Source organism: Macrosteles quadrilineatus, unplaced genomic scaffold, assembly GCF_028750875.1.
Source record: "Macrosteles quadrilineatus isolate MER2022 unplaced genomic scaffold, UCM_ALF_1.0 Scaffold_7__1_contigs__length_78375512, whole genome shotgun sequence".
Taxonomy (NCBI): Eukaryota; Metazoa; Arthropoda; class Insecta; order Hemiptera; family Cicadellidae; genus Macrosteles; species Macrosteles quadrilineatus.
The window spans coordinates 18,454,613-18,477,899 of record NW_026542600.1 but is presented as its reverse complement, the minus strand read 5'-3'; the positions used below and the strand labels follow the sequence as shown (position 1 = coordinate 18,477,899).

Sequence of the window (23,287 nt, the reverse complement as noted above, 5' to 3'; positions counted from 1 at the left end):
CTTGCGCCTATATTGGGAAATCCGGCCCTGTAAATGTAGTTTTTATTAAACTTAATAAGCAATGGCAGTAGTAGTATTAAGTTCCACATGGATAAACTTTGTGGACAATAGCACAACGAATAAAACAATATTACAATATATGGGAAGTTGTACCATTGACTATTTAACACTACACTAGTGTTATATAGTCAATGGTTGAACGCATCATCCAATTTTTACAGCAGTCAGCTGTTGACATGACAGGGCAAAAGCGAGCGCGGAGCCCGCGAGCGAGGACGGGGAAACAGCTGATTTCCTAAATAGTTAGTTGTCAAATTATCTGTTAGCCAGTATCTTTAGAAAGGCATCAATCAGCAATCAGCGGTAGCACCAGTAGCCTATTACCATTAAGACTAAATAAACGCTAGTGTTAAAGTTTATATAGTCAATGCTATTAATGAATACATAATGTGACAGATCAATGAAACGGAGAAGAACGTAAGGTTAAAAACGTGTCTACTTGCTTGCTTGACATATAACAGGTGAAATGGAAGGTTTTAGAACAATTGGGCACAGTTCTAGCTGTTAGAAATGGCTTTTAAAGTCACCAAACTTCTTTTAGGAGATATGGTTGCATAGTCTACAGTAGGCCTGTTTTGAAATTCGTGAAAGAATGGCCAATATAAAACTATTATAAACTTAGACAAGTATTTACTCTTAAACAGGTATTTCAGGTATATATGAACAATAATTGAATGTATATTTTTTTAGGTAAATGAAACAGAAGATAATGACAACGAAGGGAAACAAAGGATTGTTAAGCTTCAACACCATTTCGCAACAAAAGGCCCAAATGGAACCCATCTTTGCATGGTATTTGAAGCGGAGGAAATGAACTTGTATGATTTGCTAATACATTCCAAATTCAAAGGAATTCCTTTAGAAAATGTCCGATGTATTATCAAACAGGTTTGTAGGATTTAGGTTAAGTTATATTAGAGATATATTGTCCTGTTCTAGCCAAGTAATGAAATGTATCTATTACAGTCCAATTTTATTTTCTATGTGTGAATATACCTCAGTCGAGTTACAAGCCTACTAACCAACTACATTCGGGAGACTCCTCTGCTTTTGATTACTTGTATTGTGTTTGTGTAGGAGTAATATTTGGTAAGATTAAATTTCATAAAAAAAAAAAAAAAAAAAAAAAAACTGGTTTTAAGATGGCTGTGAACACTTATAATCTTTGCTGGCTCACAATCTGTGATGCCTCACAATCTTTGTGATCAGTGTGATGAATCACACCTCACATTCCTTGACCTGTGACGGATGGACTGTTACCCGTAGTCGTTGAATGAGTGAACTCAAACTGTGAACCCCCAAATATTGTTGATGATCCCTCAAAATCTTTGATGCCTTGCATTCTGTACTCCATTCCATGTTATCCTTGCATGACAGGTCTTGTGGGAATTAATAGTGTTAGTTAAATTACTGGGAAAAACGTGGATTATTGTCACGTGGGTCATGTTAAAATTTAACTTTTTTTTACTCTCATTAAGGGCTTAGTACATTTTGTTCATTCCTGTAACTGAATACTATATTGGTTGGTATACTGTGACTTGATTTTGTGGATTTTTCCTTAAGGATAGTGAAAAGTATTACAGTCATAACAAAAAACATAATGAAATGTCAAAGAGCATTTTGCGAGTCCTGATGTTTCAGGACTTTAATGTCACTGAAACTGCAACTTGAAATAGGCTACATTGCGGTGAATGAAGTAAGGAGGTGACAACCAAACTTGATTTCAATTTCCTACAGCAAAATTTAGGAAGTAAAGCTCCAACTCATTGAGGGTGTAAGAGCAAAAAAAAAAAGTCTTTACAGTATGCCTGTTGAGTATACCTTGTTTACAATTTTTCCTCAGAGATTAAATAAATTAACCTAAAAAAATGCACAAACCAAAAAACCCATGGTATTATGGGGATGTTTGAGTACACCTTTTATGTAATCAAACACAATTTACAAAAAACCAGGATATTGTATTTCATATATAAATATTGTAAACTGTACAACAAAACTATTTAGTTTATACTGGCTTAGTCGTAATTTAGCTCTATGACATTTTTACAAACTGATGTCAAATGACTTTCTGGATTGATGGGGGTTTCCCACACTTATCATACCATTACATATGGGCGCAGTTAGAGGTTATTTTTGTAAAGGTTATTTGTTGGGTGGGCCTGTATTCTTGAATTTTCTGCACTGAGCTTACCGGTGCCGGTGGCAGGGGATATGGAATATGCGTCTGGTTGGAGAGGGGGTCTGGGGGCTCCTTCTGGAGAGAAAAATGATTTTTCAGTCTTGAAAACCAAAGTTTGGAGATTTTTTTTACATAAATTAATATGTTAAATCGGAATTCTTACTCAATTTTTTTAATACTTTGGTGAGATAATATAAATGTTGATACTACAGTACTTCCAATAAAAAAAGAAAATACTACATCTTTTAAGTACGTAAGAGAGTTAATAATTAGCACTATATAAAATCAAATAAATAAAATATGTGTGTAAGTAAATATAACCAATGAAACCTAATTAAAATCATCACTTAAATCAACAGAGTATGCTTTGTTTATGCTTCAATATATACATAAAGACAATGAAGCAATGTAGACATACATAGTCAGTGACACAGTAATGGGACTGATGAGATTAACAAACAACTAATGATAACTAACCACTACAGTTATTACGCTTGGGAACAGATATTATACTCTCTTGCACCATTCAGGCCCATGGTTTGTATGTGATGTGCCCGAGATTTTTATGTTTTTGGCCCGAGAGATCATTGCGCCCCTCTCCACCTGGGGGAATTTTTCTCTTCCTAGCGCCCCCAAAAATCTAAAACCTCTTGCTTCCTGGGCCCTGAGCCAACGGACCCTTCATAAAAGTGACCCTAACACCATATACATATTACTTCATAAATACAGTTTTCCCTAACCTTCATATTATATTTGTCTAAATCTTTGGGAGAGCATTGCTCCCCCAATCCCCCCATAACTGTGGCTCATGCCACTTGTATGCTCCTATAACTTTAACTATTTGACAGACAACAATGTCAATGCTATGGTATATTATTTAGATTTATCTTCATTGTAACATGTTTACCTGATTCATTCTAAAATTTCAACTGTGTTCTTAGGTTCTAGAAGGGCTAAGTTTTCTACATGAAAAATGTGGAATAATACACACAGATATAAAACCAGAAAATGTCTTGCTATGTGTGGACAACAACTCTTTTTCTGAAACATCATCACTTGGCTGGAACAAACCTCAAGGTAACCTAAACTTTAAATATTGCTAAAGATTCTTTTAAAATTAAATTTACGCTGGACAGTTAAAAAATGTCTTAATGATCAATAAAAACACAGTTTCAGTTTGTATGAAAAAAAAAACACAATTTCAACATGGCTCTACCATTTAATGATCAATATTATGTTTTGTCAGTTACCTAAGTATTTAGGACATAATTTAAATATGAATAAAAACAGTGAAAGGGTGTAATTATAATAAATACAGATTTCGATTATTTGATGACAGTGTAGGGAAATAAAAAGCTTAATAGTTTAAAAAGTAAAAAATTCCTTTGGGCCTTGATTTAGGAGAAACATTAAGGGCATGGAAAAATGAGGTTTTTTTTTCAAACGCAACCAAAACTAAACTACTCATTTTAATGACAAACCTAGCTTATATGTTGGTACTGTATCCCTGTTCTCTATAGTTCATTGTCGATAAACTGAAATGCATTGTTGCATATTAGTTATCTATGTAGTTTAGTGCAGGGCCGTATTTAGAATTGAGACCCCTTGCAGCTCTCACCAGAGAGACCCCTCTATATTTGGATCCTTCTAAGGTTGGGGTTTAGAAATGCGCGTGGTATTGCTACAACTCTATGAATTGACCTTTTATTTCCAACAATCCGAACGGCAAAAAAACCTAGGAGACCAGCTTATAAATAAGTATTATGCTATTAAATAATAATATTAGGGGTCTTAGGTCGGAGCCAGACATTTTTTATTTCTTTCGGCTTTAGTAAAAAATGTAGACCTTCGGCCAAGGATCAGAATCGGGTGGTTTTGGAAATAATTAATTGAAAATATATTAATTGGTATAGGCTAATATAATTGTTAATTGTCAAAATCTGTAATCGCGGCAAAATTTTAAGCTCTTCTATGGTCACAGTAAAATCAAGGACATCTGCCACGGTCACAAATATATCTTGAACATCTACGTTCATTGCAAAACAGCGCTGAGACGTCATCTTCGTCTACTTGAATCATGACAAAATCGTGAAGATCTTTAGAGTTTGCGGGGACATGATCTTCGACTCCTTGGGTTTAAAAAAATCCTAGACATCTTCCTTCCACGATCGCCGATAGATAGTGACAACTCCTACATTGACAGCAAAATAGTGAAGATCTTTTGTGGCCTTGCATATTTATCCCGCAATAGCGGCGAAACAGATTAACGGTGAAATAAATTTATCAAGAAAAATAATTTGAGGCCCCGATTGAGGCCACCTCCTAGCCAGAAGCCCCCAGAAACCGCCGTGTCAGCTGTTAGGGAAATATGGCTCTGGTTTAGTCTTATTACAGTATTAGGAATTTATTGCAAATAGGACTCAAAATGGTGATTCCCCAAGCCCGAAAAGTAACAAGAATGCATTAAAGTAAAACATTGGTTTTATGCCTAGAAAGGTTTGAAATTGAGTTTCCAGGTATGATTACAGTACCTAATCAATCAACTATTATTGATATGTATAAATTTAAGGAAACCAGATCCGTAGCTAAAAAGAAATATGTGTAAACCTATACAATACTTGAGGGGCCTAGTATCAAACTCCGCAAAAATCCACTTTTTTTCCAAAGTGTTAGACATCCTCTCCTATGGTTTCAAACTCGCTGAAAACAAAGAAACCATTATTTTTTAGCTGAACCCTCCACATCTCACTGCAAAACAATGTTGAAATGTGCCTTGGTTTCAAAACGCGCCAGATCCAATGTGGTTTTCACACATTTGGTTTCAAACTCCGCAAAATTTGTTGTAGGCAATGAGAGCACCCATTTCGGTCTTTTAACTTCCCAGCATGCACAGCTAGTGTTTACTTTTTATCGTAAATATAACTTTCATAGCTAAAATATTTGATTTTCAACACCTTTACACCTACCTGTGTTGGTCATAACCCTGTTAGTTTTACAAAATGTAACCCTTTGGAGCAAAAGCATTAGTTAAATTCATTTATGATTAAAACCAGTCATATCCAAATTTAAAATAAATATTTTCTTCATAAAAATGTATTATATAATTGATATGATGTCATAATTTGTGTCTTAAATAAGTTAAGATTAGGATTTTTTTGTGAAAAAAGTATGTTTGTGCTGTGGTGGGTCAGTCAGCTACAGTTTTTGCCACTTAACTGAAAAACTTTGCAATTGGATGTGGCATGGATTGATTCTAGACACCTCAAATACTCTATTCGCGCTTGTAAAAACACCATGTTGAGCCTTATTCACATCAAATTCCCTATAACACAATACTTCATACACTATGCAACAATGTATATCAGATGATCGACAATGAGGTAAAGGAAACAAAGATACCAACATACTGTACAAGCTTGTTTTATTATAAAAAAGTGTCTCACATTAGCCTACTTTTAATATTTGGGTTGCATTAAAAAACACCCTGTGTATATATGTTTTAAACTACCATTGAAGAATGTTATTTCCCCAAACTCTCTTGTATATCTAATGTAGCCAAATGTAGTAGTGTTTCATGATCTGGAGATTAGTTTAGCATGATATTAATCAACCCATAAAGTCAAAACATGAACAATTGACACTGCCTCTGGTCCCTGTAAAAAAGAGAATGTGCATAATGTATGATTACTTTACCTTCATGTATTGTTTGTGTTACGGTACTCATAGGGGTACAAAAATATACCAAGTGGGCGATTCAGACAGACCCAGTCGATGAAACAACTAGTTATATATTCGACTGCAAAGGCAAATCTTTCATTAGCTCTTGTGATCTAAATGTATTTTTACTGAGTCCACATACAGTACAACCTTTCTTTACCTACTACAGTTTTACCTATCCAGGGACTGGGTATAGGTAGAGAAACCTAAAAGATTGGTTAAATTAGGTAACTATGTGAACATGTAAAATATTGCAGAAACGAATATGTTATTGTTATGTATTATTATATTATTATTATTATACAGGGTGAGTTTTAATTGAGTTTCTCTCCCTACTTTTTTCTACATTTCTTAAGATATCAACTCCGGACTACATTAGATCATTATAGAGTTGTAAGTACTTCATTTTGACTGGGTATACATTTTTGGCCGCCATCTTGGATCCGCCATATTGGATACAAAGTTTTTTTTTCAAATGTAAAGGTAGGGTTGTGACCCATTATTCTAAACAAGAATTTTACGCTGAGTACAATGCGGCAATTAGTTTTTAAAAATCTTGATACTTTCTAAAGTTATGAGGGCTTTTTATAACTTTATTTTTAGCCCATTTTATCATTGTGCATTTACAAACTAAGACCATAATCTCATAATAGTGCTAGATAACGATAAGTATACACCACCATTCATTGTCGACCTATTTTCACTTGGTTATGACGAATGTAATGTTTTCGGCCGCCATCTTGGATCCGCCATTTTGAAATGTGATCAATTAATTTAAATATGAAGGTGGTGTTGTGACTTATCATTTTGAACTACTTTTTTATACTGAACTCAATGTCGCTATCCGTTTTTAGTTATCAAGCTTTCTTGATGAAATATTAATATTCTCTTATTTAAAATTTAAATATTTTAAAAACCAAAGATGCAAATGAAAAACTAATTTCGGCATTAAGTTCAGCATAAAAAAGTAGCTCGAAATGATGGGTCACAACACCACCTTCATATTTAAATTAATTCATCTCATTTCAAAATGGCGGATCCAAGATGGCGGTCAAAAAAATTACATACCCAGTCAAAATGAAGTACTTACTACTCTACAATGATCTGATGTGGTCCGGAGATGATATCTTAAGAAATGCAGAAAAAAGTAGGGGGGGAAGTCATTTAAAACTCACCCTGTATATATTATTATTATTATACAAACTTAAAACCCAGCTGCTTATGTAAAAAGCTTAATTTTGCATTGTTAAGGTTCGGCTACACTACACAGGAAAGGACAAGGAAAGGAACAAATTCTGGCAACAGGGATTCACTACAAGGTACAGGACATAGAAGGGAAACTGTCAGGAAATTATTCTTACAGCCCTAGGCAGACCTGAGTGCAAAATTGTTAACACATTTAGTAAAAAAATACTGATTCAAGTTGTAAAAATATTGAACTTGAAGAAGTTTGGAACAATACATAGGCAATAATAAATTTGATTAAATTTACAGAGCTCACCCAATGCAAATAAAACATGACACACTTTAGTAGCTATTGTATTATAGTATGTTCTATTGTTGGTTATTTATAGAAAAAAATGACTACAGTATTTAGTCAGTGTGTCAATATTAATTCGATATTATGTCGCCAAAATTAAATATGTGTTGTGTGTTTACTTAATATTATTGATATGCACTACATGATTACTAGATTGGACAATGTATACAATTGTTAGACTGTAATCTATTATATATGATTTATTTTATAACATTTTAAAAATAACCTAACATTAAGGCAACAAACACATCATATTGTTCTGTTGTCTTCAATACAAATTGAACAGTTAAAATAGCAAAATCAGAATCAGAATCAAAAATCTTTATTAATATTGTATGTACATACACAAATAGAAGAATAATATTTTGTGATTGTTACAAGTATTAAAAATAGAATAACAAAATATTGTTTTCAAGAGTTTTTTTACAATTTGGTATTAAACTTATCTCACAGAGATAAAAGCGTTGAAGAAACTTCCGGATGAATGTAACTTTGTTAAGGTTTTCAGCGTAGTGATTATACTTATAATAGGGTATACAGTGTACTTTCAGTAATTTAAATCCTGAATAAATCAATACTTTTAATAATTCCAAATAAAAGCTCAGTCCGTAGAAAATCTCTTAATATTTCAAAGTTTAACCATGATTTTGATACACTCGGTATCATAATCATAATCAAAATCAGAATCAGTATTTTGAAGTATAAGCATACATTCTGTTAGCACAGTAGTTTGTCTTAAATAATATAATTTATGACGTAAGGATCAATAGAAAAATGCAATAGAAATAACAATTGTTTGTAACTAAAAAAGCTGTTTTTTGTTGTAAAGTAACTAAAATAAGTTCTTCAATTGTAACACTCTGTATCTAAAATAATACAGTATTAAAAATCAACTCTTTGTAATTGAATAGTTTCTTGCTTGTCCCCATAAATCAACCCTTGATAAGTCAAAATTCCAGATAGTTCAAATTTATTTGCTTAGCCTAACAATTGTGAGCCTAACAATATTACAGAAGCACCTGATCTAAAGTTCCTGTCCTTCTCCTTTCCTTTTCCTTACCTGTACTGTAGCTCTGCCGCCTCTAGTTAAAAGCTGCACTGAAAAGAACATGACACGCGCCACATCGAAAAGTCACAACAAGAAAATGTCAATGGTATAATATTTTGAAGATTTGTCAGACACTGTGAGTGTTGTGGCGTATAGTTTTGTGTCTTGTCTAGTGTAGCTTGATAACTGACGAAGCATCCATCAGAAATTTTCCTGTTGTTTCCTTTCCTTGCCCTGTCCGTCCTTTCCCATATAGCCTTAGCTTTAAATTTCGCCCCTTAGAGTTTTAAGTCTGGGTCATAGCCTGCACATACTTTTGCTCTATTCTAGGCCTACTACTGCAATGAGGGTAGAAATGAATGGAAGTACCTTTAGATTCATTGAAAGGATTGGTTAACCCAACCAGTTTTAATGAGTTATGAGTATTTTATTGCCTCTAGAAACATTCTTCATTACAGAGACAATGGTAAACAGAATTAAGTTCAATTGATGAACAAGAAAAACGGAAATTAAATACACCGCAGCAAACCAGCAGACAGCGAATTTCTATTTGCTGGATTATATTTTCACTAAAATGCCTCCTGAAAAAATCATATTTATTACCTATATAAATAACATTGTTGACCGTTTAGGTTTACTCTTAAGGGGAAAGTAATAAAGTTTTTTTCTATTTATTTTTCATAACTTTCTCATAAACCACTATTAAGCAAAGCTTTAAAATACTAAATTATTTACAAACCTTTATGTTTTATAGTAAAAAATGGGTTGAACAGATGGTGGTTAGAAAACAATCCTAGTTAAATCCTACATATATTAATTGTCTATTAATGTCATCGTCTTTCAAGAAATCTGCTAAAGAGTAATATGATTTTTCCACCAATAATTCCTTGGTCCTGATTTAATTTTTTGTTTGTTTGTAGGATTTTATTTTTGAAGGTATCTTATTAAATAGACGAATCCCCATATAAATAGGGGTTTTTATCAAAATGAGTGTGTTTCTAAATAATTGGAGAATTTAGCATTATTAGATTTCTAGTTACTTTAGAACCACTATGAGTGGGTCTGAAATCATCATAAAGGGTATTATTATTGAAATAAACAAAATTTATTCTTTCATTGATGTTCATAGAAGCCAATGACATATTTAAATTAAATTCTCTAAAAGAACGACAGCAGCTCAATCTGAATTGTACCCCTAACATTACTCTAATAATACTTTGTTGGGCTTAAAAAACCTTACGAACTTTCTTTTGCGTCTCTCAACAGAACAATTACATATCGAAGCTAAAAGTGCATATATAAGCACAATTACAAATTTGCTTAAGGTTGCTGATGAAACAGAATTTTTTAAACATTTTATTGCAAATCTGAAAAAAATATATTTAGTGATTGTTATTTCTGATGTGGAATGGGTCGGATTTACATTCATTTTATAAAAGTCCATTTGATACAAATAAATTCTTCAGTTCTTTCTATGTTAATTTCAAAGTATTTTCAAAAGCCCTGTTTACATAACCCGTTCCCGACCGCCCTTTCCCGTTCTTGGTCCCGACCTCCCTGTCACCTGGCCAACAGAAGCCTTGTGTTTACACGACCCGTTCTTAGCGCTCGATCTGAGCTCAGTGCGTTGCTTTCCTTCGTTGAAGAACGTCATGATAGATAAGTAGTTTAATAAAGTTGTTTTTGGAAGTTTCCAGTGTAATGTAAAGCTTGAGAGTGTCCCACAACAGTTTGTAAGATTTGTACACTTATTATTTCTGTCTAAAAATCTTTTTCCTTCTGTGGAGTAGATTCCGTCATCTCAAAACCACGAAAAAACTTGAAAGACGACTCAGACACTCATTTTAAGGTTCAACTGAGAGAATTGCCTGGTGTAGTTCGGAATTCACATCCGTTCCCAGCGGAAGTGAGCTATCCCCACCATTCCTCCCTAAATCCAATGGAAATCCTTCCTGACCTGACCTCCCTACCGAATCGCCAGCCAAATCGTGACCAGGTGCACGGTTTTACACAATCCAATTTCAGAGCCGATTGATCAGGCCCGATTTAGGGTCACTAAATCGGGTTGTGTAAACGGGGCTTAATGCAGACAGAGTTTTCCTTGTTGTAACCTGCACATACAACAAAAACTCTCTATTCTAATACCACAAAAGGGTACAGAGGGAAGTCTCTATAAACTGCCAGAAAATGATTGGTTAACTCACTCAAGGTGAATAAACTCACCTCTATTTGTGCACTAACAGAGGTGGTTATATTACAATTAAGTTACCTTTTTTGGTTGGTTCCCTTGTGTATTAGAATTACATCTTTCTAATGCACATTTCGCTACAGGTATAGCATCCTCAGAGTTGTCCTAAGAAACAAAATTATAATCTTCTATTTACAAGTCTTTGTGAGTCACTGTTGCTTCTTTACACTACAAGACTACACAGTATCACGGGCCGGTGGCGGCTAGGGCAGGTCGAGAGTTCAGTCACCAGACATTCACTTCCATCACAATGCGCAATGGACTGGGGCGTGTGTTGTATTTTTGTGTAAGTCTGAAGATGCCAAGCCTGTAGCGAAATGCGCTTTAGTGAGTAAATATGGACTTCAGGAACACAAAGCAACCAACAAAAAAGGTAACTTAATCACAAAAACTTCTTAAAACTGGGTACGTGAGGGTTAATCCAAGCAGGAGTTGATCCTGGGTCGGTCAAAAGGGAGACTACCGTACTGTACATATAGTTAATGAAAAACTTGTTATCAGAACTGAGATATTTTAAAACATCTAATAAATTAAATCAGATAGTGAGATGGATTGTGAAGAATGCAAGGCTAAAACAGCTGGAAGGAGAAGAAAGAAGGTAGCTTACACAGAAGGAGCTGCTGGATTTAGCAGGAGCGACAACAATATTCCTGGCACAGGAGGAGAAGCAGTCCTGCCGTCAACTAGTGCTGGGCCATCTTCCTTACTTCTCAATTCTGAAGGTTGATCTAGGTTTAAGATTAAATAGGAATACACAGATAAGCCTTCTATACAGGGTGTTCATTTTAAAACTTTCCATATCTTTTGTGTACAAAGGTAAGTTTTATAAAACTTAATCGGTCTCATTTTCCCCTAATTTGGACATGCCGAATCCAATAAAACTATTTTTAATTTTGAAAAATGTCCCCAATGGGCCCAATTTGGGGGGGTAGGGGTGTTTTTTGAGAAATTTTCAAATGTAAACATGGGTTGTGTGATACATCAATTTAAAGGTCTAATCACCCCGATCATTTTGGTGTAACAAAATTTTAATTATCTTTAACCGTATTTACAGGGTGGGTCAAAACGTTTTAAAAAAGGACTTTGAAGTTAAGTACCGTATTACCCTAACTACTGAACGGAACAGTGCCAAATTTTTTAAAGCTTATTCTTGAGCTACTCTTTAAAATAACTAGTAGTAAAAAGCACTATCTGTGTTATTTTCCAATTTAAAAAAAAATCTCAAATTTGGAGAATAGAAGACAGCTGAGAACTCAACATTCTTAAATAGCAAAGTATAACAAATTTCATATCACGTGGAAGGTCCTTTTAAAAAAAATATTTTACGTATTTAAGTTTTCGCTTTACCTTTACAACGCTTTTTACCTTAAACTTTAAATGTAAATTTGTTTTCCGACAGCAAAATATTACACAAGCTATAGTAATTTCAAATGCTATAAGCCGATAGAGTATTTTAAGGAAGAATTTAGGTAAATTAATCGGAAAGGAAATAAAGATACGTCTTATAACACTTATAACACTTAAAACATATATTTACGCTTATACTGTTATTCACAAGACGGAAAATATACAAAAGATGGTAAGTGGTGATCGATTTTGATTGGACACTCCAATCATCATCAGACCCAATAGGTGAATGAGTACATGTACACGGTAATAAGCCATGTTAACAAAAAGAACCAGAATGGAATAATGTTTATTTGTACAATATAATGAATTATTAAAAAATCATCAGCTGTTGTAATTAATTTTAAACAGTCTAAAGAAAAAATTAACTAAAAGAACTGAACGTAAAGTAGGGGTTTTTGCGTTGTTTTGAATGATCTACATCGATTGGTTCTGCCACTATACATTGTGTACGGGTGGTCTGCCACACCCTATATTTTGTGAATTGATTTAAATAATCAGGATAGTAAAGCATTCTAAATTTAAAGTTCATTGGAACAAATAATAGTTGGAAAAGTAAATCTATTTTTCAACATTATGCATCAACTTCCTTACAACATTGGTCTAAAACGCGAGAGAAGGCTGTAGGGGTGCTGTAGAGCGGTACGCATCGTATTACCATCGACTAACCAACACAAGTAGACTTCTCATCCCTTTGTAAAATCTAAAGATTGTTTTTCATGTTGTAGTTCATGTTGGTGAGACTGGGCGCTAGTATCGACAAAATATTGTACCTCTTATTTTAGGGTTAATTTTGTGATTTGGCTTTTACTTTCTTGTTTTTCAACCAGGGGGGGGCTGGTTTTTATAACACGTTTAAGGGAGGGCTTCAATGACTATTTTAGCTATTATATATTTAAATCATTTTATTTGGTTAAACTAAATTTTAAATAACTGAAATAAAAATTTTCATCAACAAAGGATAACAAATCTAATAAAAGATATAATAAGAAGGATTACGAAATCTACTTAGGGACTGTAAAACCCTATCCTTGGTATCATGTAGCCTACAGTACGAACTTCATGTTTGTGGACCTGAAAATTGAAGCCACTGCGGCAGCAGCAAAATGATCACGCTTTGTTGCGGGAATACTCTGCAGGTTGGATTGTTTTGTTTCAGTCCCACAAATTTGAGCTCATTAGCCAATTATACAGGGTGTCCCGGAACTCTCTACCAATATTTTAGGGCATTGTTCCTGGGTAAGAAACATATCTAAATATCATATTTAAATTGTCCGGAAGTCCTTACTTACTCAGATAGCCGCCATTTTGTTTTTTTCACTTATTATTTTTTTTCTGAAAATTGGTTAAACATACGAAGTTGAAACTTTGCACAAACATTTATGACAACTAGACAAAGCTACAAAAAAATTATGATGATTTTTCAAATTCAGAAAACAAAATGGCGGCTGTTTAAAATTGTGTTTCTTAAATTACTCGAAAACCGTTGATTTTACAAAAATTTTACAAGAATAACTTTTTTAAGACAATTTTATTACAAATCGATCGACCCCTTAATCTTTAAGATCGGACGAGTATTAACTGAGATATGGCAGTTTTAGTGATACGTGACCGCCGGATATTAGTTGCAGCGCATGCTGAAAGCGGTCACGTATCACTAAAACTGCCATATCTCAGTTAATACTCGTCCGATCTTAAAGATTAAGGGGTCGATCGATTTGTAATAAAATTGCCTTAAAAAAGTTATTCTTGTAAAATTTTTGTAAAATCAACGGTTTTCGAGTAATTTAAGAAACACAATTTTAAACAGCCGCCATTTTGTTTTCTGAATTTGAAAAATCATCATAATTTTTTTGTAGCTTTGTCTAGTTGTCATAAATGTTTGTGCAAAGTTTCAACTTCGTATGTTTAACCAATTTTCAGAAAAAAAATAATAAGTGAAAAAAACAAAATGGCGGCTATCTGAGTAAGTAAGGACTTCCGGACAATTTAAATATGGTATTTAGATATGTTTCTTACCCAGGAACAATGCCCTAAAATATTGGTAGAGAGTTCCGGGACACCCTGTACATATACAATTAATTGCAAAAAAGTATTTGTTGAAAACACCATTTTGTTGAAGCCTAAACCAAGTCAATTCTTAAAAACCTCGCAATGATAAAGCTGCATTGTGGAGTGGTGTTAAAGCATTATTAAAATGTAGACTTGAAATAGATTATTAAAGGTTTGTAGGAAAGTTAGTTTAACCAGACTAGAGGATAGAAAGACGGCCTAGTTGCACCAAAATGCTAAATCCAGCCCTGAAACAATCGGGGCTTTCCCTGAAGAATTTAAATTTGCTGGTTTTTATAACACGTTTAAGGGAGGGCTTCAATGACTATTTTAGCTCTTTGAAATGAGATTCTCGCTTTAAAAAATATGTTATGTTATTTATTAACGATAATTCATTACATGACCATGCTACCACAATTGATATCATTACCATACTTTATGATACCTTTATGATAATATATTAATATGATGGAAACCATTTGATACACAGTAGAGATTTTACGGAAATATATCATATTAAACACTATTTTTCCTACCACTGCATGGAAATTATCTAATTGCCACATCTGTAAACAGTAGCCTACCTTGGTGGGAAGTATGTAGGTACTTACTTCCACCGTGGTAGCTTACGCTAAATAGCTCATTTCCGCTTTATTCATTCTCACTTGTGTTTGAGCTATTCAAATGTAATACTTTATTCTAATGCATTTGTACTAGTTTAATTTACATAAAAACACATCATGCAACATATATAATAAAACATCAAAATATATAAAGATATCTTATGCTACTTTAAATTTGTTTAGGAGGTCGATCCGGTTCTGACCGGTGCAGAAACGCCAACAACCCTATTTACCACGTTTGTGATGTGAGAGTCAAAATTGCAGATCTCGGCAATTCATGTTGGACTGTGAGTATTTTATGACAGAGAAGAAGTCTCAATTATCCAACCTAAATCAGCTGTGGTAAGGTTGGATATGTATGCCACAGAAATAATTAAAAGGTCATTGTAAATATGTTTTTAAAATATCATCAAATTTATAAAGATGTTTTTATGTCAAACCTATTAAGGGCTTTAAGTTTGTCTTGCATGTCTTAATTCTCCGTTTTGAAGCCCCGCCACCACAAAAACATGGTGAATAATCGACAAGGCAAAAACAAAGACTTCCTTCTGTAACTAAAAAGTATAGGATAAAGTGACACTTGTCCAGTAATCAACACAAGAGTGCCGAGGGGTAGCAGATAGGAATTTAGATATCAGGGGTGCCAACGTCTAGCTGTCGAGTGTATTTTTCAAATATAGGCAATGTAACTTCTTGCCGTATGTCATACACCATAGAAATAGCCCAAGATTTGAATTATCAAATAATTTAGACTCTACTAAAACTCTGTTTTATAGAATTGTTAACAGGGAATCTGGTGTGATAGCTTGTATGGTACCGTACCCAAAAAATTAATTGAAGGTTGCTTTTGATCGTTTTGGATTATTTTTAAGTAAAAAAAAAAATCTCTTGTTTTCAGAACCATTTCTACTCTCACGTAATACAGACAAGACCGTACCGTAGTCCAGAGGTTGTACTCTACAGCGAATATGGACCAAAAGTTGATGTCTGGAGCGTTGCCTGCATGGTACAGTGTTGATGTTTCTGAGTAATGATTATTTATTTGGATTTAGAAAATATATTAACATTAGAATCAATCTGCTGTCTTCAATCAATTTACTGTAGGTTTAATCTTAATCTGATGTGACAGTCATTTGTAAATGAATAAAATTACAGTTATCAATAAAAATTTCCTTTTACACATAAAAAAAATAAATTCAAAAAAACTCTCCCAATTCCATCTCATTGCTATTTCTCTGTTCTGCACTGTATGCGTTTGAATACTAATAGAGTATTAGTATTTAAACGCATACAGTGCAGAGCAGAAAATAGCAATGCGATAGAATTGGGAGGGTTTGTTTGAATTTCTTTTTTTATGTGTACACACTGTATAAACCTTTATACTTAAAGGCAATTCTCTTTTGTGTTTTTATGTTAGATATTCCTTATTTTGGAGGAACACTTCAGGTTCTATACTTTAGTTATGCTTTTGTTTCAAAATTGAGTTAAAATTTGTATAATATTCACAGGTTAGTCTGAAAATTCACAGAATTTTATTCATTTTTTGTAATATTAGATGTAAATTTCAGGCATTTGAACTTGCTACCGGAGAGTGTCTGTTTGACCCTGAATCAGGTGATGGCTTCAACATAGATGAAGACCACCTTTCTCTGATTATTGAACTGATCGGCCCCATTCCTCTTCCTACATTGATGCGGGGGGAAAAGTTCTTGGATTATTTTACTCCAGCAGGTAATCTAAAATACCAGTTCAGGAGTTGATGTTTTGATTAAGCATGGCACTAGTGTGGTGCCCTTTAGGCCTTTAAAATGTTTCTATTGGTAGATCACCTATGTGTGACCTTTTAGAGTACACTGTCCCGTAGGGATGGTCAAGTCTCGAAATTTCGGGAAATTTTCGGGAAATTTTAAATCTCGTTACACGAGACGAGATCTCTTTTTGGCCGAGATTTTTATCGAGACGAGAATAAAAAAAAAAAATTAAAAACGCCTGCAGAAAGTCAATGCAATACCCGCAATACAGGAGCGTGTTGTAGTTGCGTTTCCTCTGCGAAGGCGTTCTTATTTAATTAATTATTTAAATGTGTAAATATTACTTTAATTATTTTAATAATATTACTTTAATAACATTTGAGAAGTTTTGTTAAGTGTAAGCAGTGTGAGGAATGTTTTATTACTATAAAAAGTCAAAACAAGTAACTATTTTATAAAAACTAATAATTGCTTTTATTTTATGATTTATTTTATTTTAGGATAAGTTGAACTCTATCCTAACTGATATCACTATGTTTCCTAATCGTAGGCATTTTTAATAAGTTAAGCGTGATTAATAAAAAAAATGTTATGCTGATGTTTTTTAATAAAAGATTGTAAATATTCTTGCCTATTATCATTACTTTTGTATTTAAACAGTCATCTAACAATGTTACAAAATCAGGTAAAAATTTTGAATGTGCATTTCCTGTTGTGTATGAGAAGGGAAATCCCGTCTCGATCTCGTCTCGAAATTTTATGAGAAATAAAAAATCTCGTCTCGTCTCGTCTCGAACTAAAAATCCAATCTCGTCCATCCCTACGGTATAGCTTGTCTACAATGGTGAGTTAAAAATAAATGCAGCAATTAATAATACCCCATTGTTTAAATGGGTTTTACTACATAAACCTCATAAATTTATCGTTAGAATCAGGTTATAAATCGTTATAAATCAGGAGTTTTATACAAGATGATGTTCAGTAAGGCATTACTGATTTCGACGGTTTTGGGTGTTGTGACTGATCAAATGATAGCATAAGTACGTGCAAACGTAAATATGGTTTTGATTTAAGATTGTTGATTGTTCTTTGTAAGTGTATTTCGGTTGCTTAGGTAATGCAGAAGATTAAGATTCCATGGCAGAGATGTTGCAGTACAGTACACTCTTGTACAGTAGTAGGCCTACAGTACCGTCTAGCCACATGCTTTGCTTGATAGGGTTCACACACAAATGCTAGAAGGTTAAAGAGGATATAAATAAATACAAGTAAATAAATAAATTTGGACTCTGATTATTTTCCCACAATTCCTAGGCTAACCTAAAATTAGCTAACCTATTAGTTGTGGTGAGTGAGAGTGATAACATTTTGAAAATTGCCTTGACAATGTTTCTCCTACATTTTATGGTTTGAGATAGAATTTTTGCATGATCTTAAGCGGAATTCAAAGGAGGTATGTATCAGGTGAGAGGAGGGGGGGGGGGTAAGATAGAGGAACTTAGCTTTTTGAAAACTCTTTGAAGCAAATTACTCTCCTGTTTCAGACTGCAAAGAGCCACAATAACACCATTGACCCAAAATTAATTTGAATGATTTCAAAACAGCAAACTTAAAAACATTGAATATTGACTCTAGTGTAAATGGGTTGAGTTGAATCCTAAAACTTCCTCTCATTGACAGTTTTTTTTTATATTTCAGATGTGTTCAATAAATAATGTAGCAAAAATAAACATACTTTGTCCAATAATCCTAGACTGATTTTCAAGAAGACTTATAATTTTGCTGTAGGGAATTTACATAACACACAAATATTTTCAACATTTTTATGTTGAGTAAGAATGATCAAAATCATAATGTTAATTCGTTGCCATTATTGAAGCAATCTGTGAGCCAAAACAGGCTTCCTTAAGCTTGTATGAGTTTGCAAAGCCTCATATTCAGCCCTTGGTGTGAAATGTACGTCAAATGTAGGAATAAAGAACAGTGAGCCTTTTTTGTTTGTTTATCCAAGGAACCCTGAAAAATATCCCACCCTTCAAATCATGGAGTGTAGCGAAACTTCTTACGAAGAGATACCATTGGTCTCCAGATACTGCGCAGACATTCTCCGAGTTCCTGCTACCAATGCTTGACTTGGACCCAGACCGTCGGTTGAGCGCTGTGCAGTGCCTTGATCTTCCATGGCTGAAAGAAAAAAAAGTTTAAATACTAAATAGTCAGTTATGTAAGTTAAATTGGCTTATAATCAATCATAATCAAGCAAAGAAATATTCTCATTCTATCCAATAGTCCCCATTATTCATAGTTAGACACGAGAATCCTGTCACATAACACAAATCAAATTTGAGTATTGAGCAGATATCTGATAACGACTACATTGCAATGTCGATTACCAAGAATTTTTAAGTATGTTTCGGATTAATGAGAGTTCTGAGTAAAAAGACTTTCTTCACTAAGAAAACATACGACATATGCAGGCATGTAGTATTAATTAAACATCCAGGTCCTATTGTTATTGCAACCGTAAAGCTTAGTGTGACAGTGTTAATTGATTTTAGAATGAGAAGTATAATTTTTTTTTTTTTCGGTTTCGTTATACAAGGTGAGGCAATGAGAGCACCCCAATTTTCTTTCGTTTTCACACTATAAGTAAAGCAACAATGAATGAGCAGCTGTGCTTATAACATTAATTAAACTATGCCATTTTAGTAAATATTATTCCTGAGGCTATTAACACTGAGATTTTGATGTGGAAACCTATTTTTAAAATAGTGATTCTTGTGCAAAACCCCAGAGATTGTTATTTGGACCACATTCCATCCTTGGTCAACATGGCACTGTTCTAGATTGGAAAACAATCGTGCAGTGCCGGATTTAGGTTACTAGCGGCCCTAGGCCAAAAACCTCATGAGGCCCCCCTTCATAGGTGGAACATCCCACATAGGCCTACTATAGTTCTTGGTCTTACCAACCTAGTGAGAGAGGCTAATTATTATTTGCTGTTCACTCGCGAAACTCTTCTACTTCTACTATCCAACTATACTTCAGTGTCACTTTTTCGTGAACGCCCTAAAACACACACTCACATATTTAAAAATAATATTTAATAAACATTACTGTTGCCTATTCTCCAATAATAAACGCATTTTTACGATTTATAAAAGTTAAGAAAACACTAAGTGTTAATAGTTTATGTTTATAGCATTTAAAAATTGCCCGTTTCGGCCATTTCAAATAGGATTAAACAATAATTTTAGTATAAACTGTCAAATAAGTGCTATGTCAAATTAAAATTTAATTTATGTTAAGTGAACTGAGGCTTACACGGAAGCAACACTAATAGGCCTAAAAGTATCGTGAAGGACCGGTCGGCAATGACGAGTCAAAAATTCAAAATGAATTGTGCAATCTTTTATTTATTTCAATCTCATTAACAAGTGAGTAGCATCAAAAGATAAACATACAATTCCTATTGGAAAACAAAATTGTATTCTTTAACCTTCCTTAATATAACAATAATTATGGAACTAAAAGCACAAAGCATATTTTTCACAATAGTATATAACAAAACATTTTTTTACTATCAAATCGTATAAACATAACGATTAAAATTAAAATTGAAAATGAACTGTACAATCTCTTTATTTATATAAATCTCTTAGTAGCACGGATATGATATCGTAAACATATACATACATAAACATACGAATTAGACAACATAGATGAATGCTAGCAATTACATTGTATTCTTTAACCTAGCAATTATAGAATTAAAACTTTTTTTCACAAAAATACATAACGTATTTTTAATTATTTAAATTAACATTACAAAGAATAGCAATTAAAATAAAAAACGCAAATTGAATTTTAAAATCCAATTATTTTTTATTAAAATCTCTTAAATAATGTAGTAGTATGAATTCCTTGAAGATAAAAATAAAAAATTTGTAAACATTGATTGGCGCTAGCAATTACTGTACGTTGTTTTCTTTAACCTAATGATTATGGAATTGAAGCACAAAGCATATTTTTTACAATAAATAATACAATAATAATGTTAATACATACAGTTTTTTTTAAATCTTAAAACGTAAAACGCGTAACATAAATGAATAGTAATGCCACATATCTTTGATTTAAACACATATTTAAATATTAGTGTTAAAGCTCAATTGTTGAAACGAAATAGCGCTTGTTTCATTTCGGAAAAAATGTATAGATGACACCAAAAGACCAAACAAATATTTAACTGGACAGACATTAAGAGTAAAATCAAAATCATTTGAACTGTAATAGGCTTCAGCACGTAAAAAGTAAATTATGATAAGGAATGATAACACAACAAACTAACTTCTACTTAGTTCAATGTCAAATTCTCATAACATAAATGTCAAGTTCCATACGTATGGTATGATAAATCTCATACTAAACACTAACCTTTCTAGCTTTTTCGGCTGAAAAATCTTTAATCAAATCTTTAAAGTCTAAGGATTTAAAAAGTTCAGCATTTGCAACAAAACTAGCTAAACTAGACAATCTAGATTCATCGTCAGAAATTGAGTTCCTCAAGAAGTTCTTGATTCTTTTCAAGACGCTAAATGATCGTTCTCCTGATGCATTAGATGTCATCATGCATAGTATGATGCGCAGAGCTGTGTCCAGATTTGGAAAAAGTGTTGTCAACTGTTTTTCACGAATGAGTTGCAGATAATCCAAAAGTGGATTTCTCGAATGCTTGTTAGTCTTGTTATCATGGGGTTCTCTTCCGTCATCAAACATACCTCCAACAAAATTTTTAAACTGCACACATTCTTCTGCAAAGTCATCATCTATGTCAGTGTGATACTTTTTGGCCAAAATTGAAGCTTTTTCCCTGATGTCCTCATTCGAAATTGACGATAAGTTGTTTAAAAATCCGAATTCTTCATTGAGATTGAAATAAACTTTGGATCTTTTATTCAGTTCTGAATACAGCCTGTCAATTACAACATTGAATGTGTTGATCTTTAAGTCTGCCTTGCCATCAAAATTGAGGTGGGGCCCATCTTCTTTATCGTCAATAGAGAGAGCTTTCCTTTTAGGTCGTCTTTTTATTTCAACATCGTCAAGAATGTAGACATCATTTTTAGACAACTCTTTTCCTCTTTTTTCGAATGATTCAAAGTTGTCTCTCAGGCTCAATACGTACTCTTTTAGAGATTTATATATGTTGCAGGTCAAATTCAAGTCTGTAGCAGGGTTTTGCAATGTTTTGCTACTCTTGTCAAAACGTTCTAAAATATCGTACCACATGTTTAATAAAATAGCATTCTCAAGCTTCAGAAATTGTTTGCTGATTCCTTTAGCTTCAGCTCGGCTCACATTTGTTTCCCCCGTATCATCAGATAGTTGTTTTATAGCATCGTAGTAGCTCCAATAGTTGAGCAAAAGGGCTTTCACAGCATGCCATTTGGCAGCCCATCTTGTCACGTTAACCCTTTTTGGAAGGAGTTTCTTATCGCTACTGCTATTTTTGACAATTGTTTCTAATACTGCCCATCTTGAAGTAGATGCACTCATGAAAACGTAAAATTCTTGAATGAACATGAATAGTTTTGTAACTGCCAAACAACAATCAGCCGCATGTGTGCCTACTAGATTTAATGAATGAGCGGAGCATGGAACGTACTCAGCTAAATTGTTATGTTCTTTTATTAGAGCTTGCAAACCTTTGTATTTGCCTGACATATTCGAGGCATTATCATATGACTGGCCTCTCATATCGCATATTGGAACATCCAACTCTGACAGGGTATTTAAAATAACTTCCGCCATGTGTGCTCCAGTATGACCTTGGAGTTTAATGAAAGCAACAAATCTTTCCACGGGCAATCCATCACTTAAAACATAACGTAGGATCACTGTCAACTGGTCTGAATGAGTGATGTCTGGTGTGGAATCAACACTGAGCGAATAGTATTTACTTTTCTTCAACTCATCTACAATAACAGAAACTACCCTTTTGTACATCAAATCAATGAATTGGTTACATATAGTTTTAGAAAGATAGCTTACATTGCCAGATCCTGGATTTCCTTTGTTTTCAATGTGGGTTTTTAAAAAATCATCATACTCTGCGACCAGCTCTAATGCTCCCATAAAATTGCCGTTTCCTAGAAAACCAAATATTTCTTTGCTCCCTCGAAAAGCTAGGCCACGGGTGCCGAGAAACTTGGTAACATCTACTACTCGTTGTAGTACTCGATGCCAATACTCGACTTCCTTAAGGTAGACTTGTGTAGTGCCGAATCAATTTTTCCTAAAACATTGCCTCGTAAGACAAAAGTTTTTGTATTCAACCGATGTTCCGCACTTTTCTCGTGTTCTTTAAGTCGATTAGAATTCTTCCAGTCATTGAATCCCTTGCAAAAAGAACTTTCAATATTAGAGTGGAATAATTTGCAAGGGACACAATACAGGCAGCCGGTAGTATTGGAGTACATAAGCCACTCTCTTTTCTTAATTTCGCCGTTTGGCAAACGACAAAAAAACATGTGTTCTTTTAATGTCCTCACTTTGTCAGGATATTGACGTTTGGATTTAGAAAAATCACAATCTTTAATCTCTACTAAGTGTTTGGGGAGATTTCTTATAACAAAGTCTGTTGTATCATCAGACAAACT

The 23,287-nt window shown here is 33.6% G+C and overlaps 2 protein-coding genes across 3 annotated transcripts in view; one reads left to right on the top strand and one right to left on the bottom strand.

The window, feature by feature from the left end:
- The window catches only part of LOC128998768 (serine/threonine-protein kinase SRPK-like), a 133,172-nt gene extending 124,800 nt beyond the window's left edge, over window positions 1–8,372 (top strand). For both annotated transcript variants that reach the window (XM_054425114.1, XM_054425113.1), the window contains exons 4-6: window positions 751–948; window positions 3,181–3,316; window positions 7,208–8,372. In XM_054425114.1, coding sequence (XP_054281089.1) covers window positions 751–948; window positions 3,181–3,316; window positions 7,208–7,335 — 462 coding nt within the window. In that variant the 3' untranslated portion in view covers window positions 7,336–8,372. The remainder of the gene's footprint in view (window positions 1–750; window positions 949–3,180; window positions 3,317–7,207) is intronic.
- A 14,477-nt stretch (window positions 8,373–22,849) lies between these two features.
- LOC128998840 (uncharacterized) overlaps window positions 22,850–23,287 on the bottom strand; it is a 3,640-nt gene continuing 3,202 nt past the window's right edge. The window contains exon 2 of the mRNA XM_054425197.1: window positions 22,850–23,026. Within this exon, the coding sequence (XP_054281172.1) occupies window positions 22,850–23,026 (177 nt within the window). The remainder of the gene's footprint in view (window positions 23,027–23,287) is intronic.